The 9,383-nt window shown below is 45.6% G+C and overlaps 1 protein-coding gene across 6 annotated transcripts in view; it reads left to right on the top strand.

The window, feature by feature from the left end:
• LOC125487913 (hepatocyte cell adhesion molecule-like) overlaps positions 1-9,383 on the top strand; it is a 28,163-nt gene that overhangs the window by 17,787 nt on the left and 993 nt on the right. For 5 of the 6 annotated variants that reach the window (XM_048620550.1, XM_048620546.1, XM_048620547.1 and 2 more), the window contains exon 3: positions 5,556-5,825. In XM_048620550.1, the coding sequence (XP_048476507.1) occupies positions 5,556-5,825 (270 nt within the window). Of the gene's footprint in view, positions 1-5,555; positions 6,002-9,383 lie in introns of all 6 variants that reach the window. The other variant, XR_007266154.1, reaches the window with a different exon arrangement.

Here is a 9,383-nt window from a genome sequence, read left to right as displayed (position 1 = left end):
GCTGCTTGGCCTGCTGTGTTCATCCAGCTCTACACCTTGTTATCTCTTAAAGCAGACAGTGTACTTGGTTTTATTGATAGGCTCACAACAGCAAGGAGGTAATGTTGAACTTCCACAGGATACTAGTTATACCTCAGTTGGAGTACTGAGTACACGCCACTTTGAGAAAGATGGAAACACTTTGCAGAGAGAGTGCAGAAGAGGATTGCAGAAATGGTCACAGAGATGAGAAGCTTCAGCGACAGATGGGAGAAACCATGAATGCTTCCCCAATGTTCCAGGGAAAATAGCCCCAGCCTATTCAGCCTCTCCCTGTAGCTCAAACCCTCCAACCCTGGCAACATCCTTGTAAATCTTTTCTGAACCTTTGAAAGTTTCACGACATCCTTCCGATAGCAGGGAGACCAGAATAGTATTCTAAAACTGGCCTAACTGATGTCCTGTACAGCCCCAACGTGACCTTCCCAACTCCTATGCTCAACACACTGACCAATAAAAGCAAATGTAACAAATGCCTTCTTCACCGCCCTGTCTACCTGCGACTCCACTTTCAAGGAACTATGAACCTGCTCCCCAAGGCCTCTTAATGCTCCCCAAGACCTTACCATTAAGTGTATAAGTCCTGCCCTGATGTGCCTTTCCAAAATGCAGCACCTCACATTTATCGAAATTAAACTCCACCTACCACTCCTCGGCCCATTGGCCCATCTGATCGAGATCCTGTGGTACTCTGAGGTAACCTCCTTCGCTGTCCACTACACCTCCAATTTTGCTATCATCTGCAAACTTACTAACCATAACTTCCTATGTTCACATCTAAATCATTTGTATAAATGACGAAAAGCTGTGGGCCCAGCACCGATCCCTGTGGCACACCGCTGGTCACAGGCCTCCAGTCTGAAAAGCAACCCTCCACCACCACCCTCTGTCTCCAACCTTCGAGCCAGTTCTGTAACCAAATGGATAGTTCTCCCTGTACTCCATGTGATCTAACCTTGTTAACCAGTGTACCATGTGGAACCTTGTCAAACACCTTACTGAAGTCCATATAGACAACATCCACTGCTCTACCCTCATCAATCCTCTTTGTTGCTTCTTCAAAACAGTCAATCAAGTTAGTGAGACATGATCTGCCATGCACAAAGCCATTTTTACTATCCCTAATCAGACCTTGCCTTTCTGAAAACATGTAAATCCTATCCCTCAGGATTCCCTCCAACAACTTGCCCACCACCGATGTCAGGCTCACTGGTCTACAGTTCCCTGGCTTTCCCTTACCACCTTTTTTAAATAGTAGCGCCACATTGGCCAAACTCCAGACTTCCATCACCTCACCCGTGGCTATCGATGATACAAATATCTCAACAAGGGGCCCAGCAATCACTTCCCTAGCTTCCCACAGAGTTCTAGGGTACACCTGATCAGGTCCCGGAGATTTATCCACCTTTATGCATTTTAAGACGTCCAGCATCTCCACCTCCATAATATGGAATGTTTTTCAAGATGTCGCTATTTATTTCCCCAAGTTCTCCAGCTGCCGTATCCTTCTCCACAGTAAACACTGATGCAAAATACTGGTTTAATATCTCCCCCATCTCCTGCAGTTCCACACACAGGTGGCCTTGCTGATCTTTAAGGGGCCCTATTCTCTCCCTAGTTACCCTTTTGTCCCTAACGTATTTGCAGAATCTCTTTGGATTCTCCTTAACCCTATTTGCCAAACTTATCTCGTGTCCCCTTTTCGCCCTCCTGATTTTCCTATTAAGTAAACTCCTACTGCCTTTGTACTCTTCTGGGGATTCACTCAATCTCTGCTGCCTATATCTGACACACGTTTCCTTCTTTTTCTTGTCTAAAACCTCAATTTCTCTAGTCATCCAGGATTCCCTACACCTACCAGCCTTACCCTTCACCCTAACAGGAACATAATGTCTCTGGATTCCTGTTATCTCATTTTTGAAAGCTTCCCATTTTCCAGCCATCCCTTTACCTGCAAACATCTGCCCCCAATCAACCTTTGAAAGTTCTTGCTTAATACCGTCAAAACTGGCCTTCCTCCAATTTCGAACTTTAACTTTTAGATCCGGTCTATCCTTTTCCATCACTATTTTAAAATTAATAGAATTATGGTCACTGGCCCCAAAGTGCTCCCCAACTGACACCTCAGTCACCTGGCCTACCTTATTTCCCAAGAGTAGGTCAAATTTTGCACCTTCTCTAGCAGGTACATCCACACACTGAATCAGAAAATTTTCTTGTACATACTTAACAAATTTCTCTCCATCTAAGCCCTTAACACAATGGCAGTCCGAGTCTATGTTTGGAAAGCTAAAATCCCCTACCATAAACACTTTATTATTCTTACAGATAACTGAGATTGCCTGACAAATTTGTTTCTCAATTTCCTGCTGACCACTGGGGTGGGTCTACAGAACAATCCCAATGAGGTGATCATCCCTTTCTTATTTCTCAGTTCCCTGGGTGTTATTCCCAGGAATATCCTCCCTAAGTACAGCCATAATGGTGTTCCTAACCAAAACTCTGTTCCCCCTCCTCTCTTGTGCCCCTTTCTATCCTTCCAAAGCATCTTTACCTTAAACATTAAGCTGCCAATCCTGTCCATTCCTGAGCCACATTTCTGTAAACGCTGTGATATTCCAGTCCCATATTCCCAACTATGCACCCTGAGTTCATCTGCCTTACCTGTTACTCCTTTTGCTTCGAAATAAATGCAGTTTAATTTTTCAGTCCTACCTCGCTCTCTGCTTTGTTCCTGCCTGTTCGACTTGCTCCTTTTCCCAGCTGTATCAGTCTCAGACTGATCTCTTTCCTCACTACCTCCCTGGGTCCCATGACCCGCACCCCCAAACTTACAAGTTTGGCTTTTCTCTGGATTGGCAGCGTCCAAAACTAGAGGGGCATAGGTTTAAGGTGAGAGGGGGAAGATTTAAAAGGGACCTGAAGGGCAACTTTTTCACATATATGGAACGAGCTGCCAGAGGAAGTGGTGGAGGCTGGTACAATGACAACATTTAAAAGGCATCAGGATGGGTATATGAATAGGAAGGGTTTAGAGGCATATGGGCCAAATGCTGGCAAATGGGATGACATTAATTTGGGATATCTGGTCGGCATGGACAAGTTGGACCAAAGGGTCTGTTTCTGTGCTGTGCATCTCTATGATTCTTTGAAGAGAAGGCAACTTGATTGAAGAGATTTGAGATGATTTTTCCAAAGCATGAGTAGAGAGGGCGAAACTGTTACTGCTCGTCAAAGGTGCAAGAATGCAGGGCTACAGATTCAAAGTAATTTACACAGGACATAAATACAATTTGAGAGAAAAAAAAAGACTGGAAGGTACAGCCTGGGAGTATGGGGAAGATAGATTCACTGAGGTGTTCAAGAATTAATTACGAGTTTACAAATGAACAGAATAACAGGGCAAAAGGATATGATTAAACTGGAGAGGTTTCAAAAGAGATTTTCCAGGATGTTGCCGTGATTGGAGGATTTGGCAGTTAAGAGTCAACAGACATTGCTGTGGGTCTGGAGTCATATATAGGCCCAGACCAGGTAAGGATGGCAGTTTCCTTCCCTGAAGGACGTTAATGAACCAGATGGGTTTTTCTGACAATTGACAATGGATTCACGGTCATCATTAGATTCTTAATTCCAGATATTTTTATTGAATTCAAATTCCACCATCTGCCATGGCAGGATTCAAACCCAGGTCCCCAGAACATTATCTAGGTCCTGGATTAACTGTCCAGCGATAATACCACGAGGCTATTGCCTCCCCTAAATATCTACTCTGTTAGATACAGAGTAAAGCTCCCTCAACACTGTCCCTCATCAAACAATCCCAGGACAGGGACAGCACGGGGTTAGATACAGAGTAAAGCTCTCTCTACACTGTCCCCCATCAAACACTCCCAGCACAGGGACAGCACGAGGTTAGATACAGAGTTAAGCTCCCTCAACACTGTCCCCCATCTAATATTCTTAGAACGTTGTACAAGACATTAGTTGGGCACCTTCTGGAGTACTGCGTGCTGTTTTGATCGCCCAGTTATAGGAAGGAAACTATTCAAGTGGAGAGGGTTTCTGTAAGACTAACCAAGATGTTACGAGGAATAGAGAGTTTGAGTTATGAAAATAGACTGGGACTTTTTTCACTGGAACGTAGGAAGTTGAGGGGTGACCTTACAGAATTCATAAAATCATGAGGAGCATAGATAGGGTGAATAGCAAAGATCTTTTCCCTAGGGTGGGGGATTTCAAGGCTAGGGGGACATATTTTTAAAGTGAGGGGAGAGAGATTCAAAAAAGACATGAGGGGCGACTCTTTTACACAGAGAGTGGTTTGTGTGTGGAATGAACTTCCTGAGGAAGTGGTGGGTGTGGGTACAGTTACAACGTTTAAAAGATATTTGGATAAGGACATGAATAGGAAATGTTTGGACGGATATGGGCCAGGAGCAGGCAGGTGGGGACTAGTTTAGTTTGGGACTATGGTCGGCATGGACTGGATGGACCGAAGGGTCTGTTTCCGTGCTGTGTGACGCTCATATGAATGCCAGTGATGAGGCAATGGGACAGTTCAGTATCTGGGTTCAAAGGGCAGGAGAAGGAGGACTGTGATTTAGAAAGAAGGTAGAGGTGACCAACTATGGTTATGGGATGAAAACAGCCAAGGGATAGTCAACTATGGTGATTAAAGGTAATGGTGTTGGAAGCTGGTCAGCATTGATGATGGTGCAGACAGCAATGAGCACACATGGTGTTTGGCTCTCACAGAGTTGCAGCAGAGGTGGCCAATCATGGTCTTTGGGATTCATGGGCATGTTGAGAGATGGTCAACTCTGGTCTCTATGGTATATGGTGTGAATAGAGGAGGGTAGCTATAGTTATTAAAGTTAATGGGGAGACAACACTCAGGAAATTTCCAAAAAAACATGGGAACCAACCAATTCATATTGATGGGGTGGACAAAGTCTGACTTTAGAACAACAGAACTGGTGGAGTTTGGGGGACGTGTAGACGGAGCTTTAATCTGTATCTAACCCTGTGCTGTCTCTGTCCTGGGAATGTTTGATGGGGGGACATGCCGAGGGATCTTTACTCTGTATCTAACCCCGTGCTGTCTCTGTCCTGGGAGTGTTTGATGGGGGTAGTGTAGAGGGACCTTTACTCTGTATCTAACACCGTGCTGTCCCTGTCCTGGGAGTGTTTGAAGGGCAAACAGCGTAGAGGGAGCTTTACTCTATATCTAACCCACTGTTGTCCCTGTCCTGGGAATGTTTGATGGGGGGACAGTGTAGAGGAAGCTTTACTCTATATCTAACCCCATGCTCTCCTTGCCTTGGGAGTGTTTGATGGGGGTCAGTGTGGAGAGAGCTTTACTCTGTGTCTAATTCCATGCTGTATTTTCCCTGGTCAAATTTGACATTGGCTGGAACTGTACCAATATTCATGTGAACATCTTAAAGAGGCTGATAAATTGATGAGGTGAAGAACGTGTCCAATTATAAAGTCGCTGTCCTTTCTGTTTGCAGAGCCCGTTGCAGGGGTCATGGTGACCATGATGCCCAACGATACCAACTCCGTGCAGAATGTAACTCTGAGTTGCTCAGCGGAGCATGGCACACGACCGGAATTCTTCTGGACAAAGGATGGGAAGAACATCACGGAGACAGGGAGATTGTCCATCAGGAATTTTGGACAGGCTCTAGTTATGCACATGGTCAGTGTGGAGGACTGTGGGATCTACACATGCCTGGTTGCAAATCAACTCAACAGCAGGACCCAGAGCTTGAATCTTTTAGGTAGTGGCTTGTTGCTACATTAATGTCATTCATCAAACTTTGCACACTCACGTTGGATATTGTCTCCTGGTAGATGGGACCCTATAAGCGGACAACACTTTATTGAACAATCATGTGTGAGCTAAGCAGGCGTTCCAACAACCAATTTCATAGAACGTACTGGAACAACTCCGAAGGTCTGTGGAGAGAGGGGAATGGAATTAAGATTTTGAGACCAGAATTAGAGACCAGGTTTGAGTCCAATTCAGAAATAGCAGGAGGTTATGAGTATTTTACGACTGAAAAGCAAGGAGGTGAAATCGGGTCACATTGGTGGGTCTGGGAAAGGCTAAGGCAGATTGCAGATCACAAGTCTGATTGTGTAAAAGATAATGGGAGTGTTAATCGCTATAGAGAGGACAAGGTACAAGTCGTTTTCCTACAACGTGATCGTTGGGTTCTTGTCTGACCTTGCACTATAGAAAATCGCGTTATAGGGAAATCGTTATACCTGTACAGCAGAAAGTTTGCGCTATCCAACAGCATCCACTGTTCATCAATCACGTTACAACCAATTCCCGTCAACAAAACACACAATAGAGCAGGACTACCTGTATAAATCGAGAAGAGGTGTTAATGGCAGAGATAAGATGTACTCAACCTGAAAGCAAGACTATGAGAATATATTACTACAGGTTATTGGAGGTGGAGAGGGGGAATGTCCAAATAGAGGGACTCAAGTCAATGAAACGTCTTTTTAATTCACTCAAGGGGCTGTGGGTGTTGCTGCCTGGGCCCAGCATTTATTCCCGTCCCCACCTGTCCCTTGAGAAGGTGAGGGTGAACTGCCTTCTTGAACTGCTCAGGTCCATGTGCTGTAGGGTTGACCCACAATGCCCCTTAGGGAGGGAATTCCAGGATTTTGACCCAGCAACACTGACGGAACGGCCAATATGTTTCCAAGTCAGGATGGGGAGTGGTTCAGAGGGGAACTTGCAGGGGGTGGTGTTCCCATGTATCTGCTGCCCCTTGTCCTTCCAGATGGAAGTGGCTGTGGGTTTGGAAGGTGCTGCCTGAGGATCTTTGGTGAATTTCTGCAGAGCATCTTGTAGATGGTACACACTGCTGCGACTGAGCGTCGGTGGGGGAGGGAGTGGGATGTTTGTGGATGTGGTGCCAATCAAGCGGGGGCTGCTTTGTCCTGGATGGTGTCGAGCTTCTTGAGTGTTGTTGGAGCTGCCCCCATCCAGGGCAAGCGGGGAGTATTCCATCACACTCCTGACTTGTGCCTTGTCGATGATGGGACAGGCTTTGGGGAGTCAGGAGGGGAGTTACTCACTGCAGGATTTCCAGCCTCTGACCTGCTCTTGTAGCCGCTGTGTTAATGTGGTGGGTCCAGTTGAGTTTCTGGTCAATGGTAACCCCCAGAATGTTGATAGTGGGGGATTCAGTGATGGGAACACCAGTGAACATCAAGGGGTGATGATTAGATTCTCCCTCATTGGAGATGGTAATTGCTGGAACTTGTCATAGAGGGATAGAGATGTACAGCACGGAAACAGACCCTTCAGCCCAACTCGTCCATGCTGACCAGACATCCCAAACTAAACTAGTCCCATTTGCCAGCATTTGGCCCGTATCCCTCTAAACCCTTTCTATCCATGCGCCCATCCAGATGCCTTTTAAATGTTGTAATTGCACCAGCCTCCACCACTTCCTCTGGCAGCTCGTTCCATACGTGCACCACCCTCTGTGTGAAAAAGTTGCCCCTTAGGTCCCTTTTAAATTTTATCCCTCTCACCTTAAACCTGTGCCCTTCAGTTCTGAGGAAGGGTTTCCAGATCTGAAACGTTATCTCTGATGTCTCTGCACAGATGCTGCCAGACCTGCTGAGCTTTTCCAGCGATTTCTGTTTTAGCCTCTAGTTTTGGACTCCCCTACCCTGGGGGAAAGACCTTTTCTATTCACCCTATCCATGCCCCTCATGATTTTATAAACCTCTATAAGGTCACCCCCTCAGCCTCTGACCCTCCAGGGGAAGAAACTCCCAGCCTCTTCAGCCTCTCCTTATAACTCCAACCCTCCAGTCTCGGTAACATCCTTGTAAATATTTTTTGCACCTTTCCAGTTTAATGACATCCTTCCTGTAGCAGGGAGACCAAGATTGAACGCAGTATTCCAAAAGTGGCCCTAACCAATGTCCTGTACAGCCCCAACATGACCCTCCCAACTCCTATACTCAATGCACTGACCAATAAAGGCAAGCGTACCAAACACCTTCTTCACCGCCCTGTCTACCTGTGACTCCACTTTCAAGGAGCTACTTCCCTGAAATCTCTAGGTTTACAACAATCCTCAGGGCCCTACCATTAATTCCTGGAAACATTAAGTCCTGGAGTGCTGTGAATGTTGCGCCCCATTTGGGAGTCCTACCTGCACATCGTCCCCGATATATTTTCATATCCTTGGTAGTTGAGGAGATATCTTTTTTTATTTTGTAAATATTCCTCCATTGCTCTCTTGGGAAGGGACTTCCACGCCACCCTTTTTAAGAAAAAAATTCTCCTCCTCTCTGATTTAAATGGGCATACCCTTTTTAAAGGATGTTCGCTTGTCCCCTAGGGATCCTAAAATCTCCTCTCATTTTTTGGGTATGTATCCAGCCTATCTAACCTTTCCCGATGAGGTAAATTGCACCTCCACCCAGATCCCAGGAATCTGTCAAGCAAACCTTCGCTGAACTGCTTTCCAACACCTTTTTCAATATGGGTTTGAAAAGTTTGCACTGTGCACCAGAACTGGGCTCAAATCCTCCTTGTATAGCTGTGTCAAAGCAGCTCAATCTTACAGGAGATCGATGTTCCTGCTCCTTGGATGCTGTCTGACCTGCCGTGCTCCTCCAGCTCCATGTTTTAATGTCTCAATTTTATTCCCTGTTCCCCTCACCAAAGGCAACACCATCCCATTTGCCTTCCGACTCACTGTCTGCGCCTATACGCAAACCTTTTTAGTGAGGCTTACACCATTACAGTCAGATCCCTCTGCGTGTCAGAGATCTGTGATCTCCCTTCAGATATTCTGTCCTCTCAATGTGGTCAGGCTCACGTTTTACTGCATTGTATTCCAACACCCAGCTCTTCAATCCGCCCATGTTAGCAATCTGTATCTCTTATGGCCTCCTCTCAGCTTATTTCTCTACCTAGGTTTTAGAACTACAATTAGAATGACCTTTGATTGTCACATCAGTGCAGTGAAAAATTGATAAGTTGCCCGTAAAGTACAAAGGTACCGCGCACAGGATCACAGGAATAAATTAGAAGAGTAAAGAAATAAAAAGTTCAACATTTAGAGTCATCTTAGGTGCAAGGAACCTAGGTCCATTAGCATCTCTGCGTTTGATTGTATGTGTTTGTGTGTGTGTTTCTGTGTGTATGTATGTCTGTGTGTGTGCATGTATGTGTTTGTGCCTGTGTGTGCATGTCTGTCTGTGTGAGAGTCTCTGTGTGTGTGCATCTGTGTGTGTCTGTATTTGTGTGTGTGTGTCTATATGTGAGCACATGCCTGTGTGTGTGTCTGCAT

The sequence above is a fragment of the Rhincodon typus genome, chromosome 47 (assembly GCF_021869965.1).
Source record: "Rhincodon typus isolate 14 chromosome 47, sRhiTyp1.1, whole genome shotgun sequence".
Taxonomy (NCBI): Eukaryota; Metazoa; Chordata; class Chondrichthyes; order Orectolobiformes; family Rhincodontidae; genus Rhincodon; species Rhincodon typus.
This window is presented reverse-complemented; position numbering and strand designations above follow the sequence as displayed.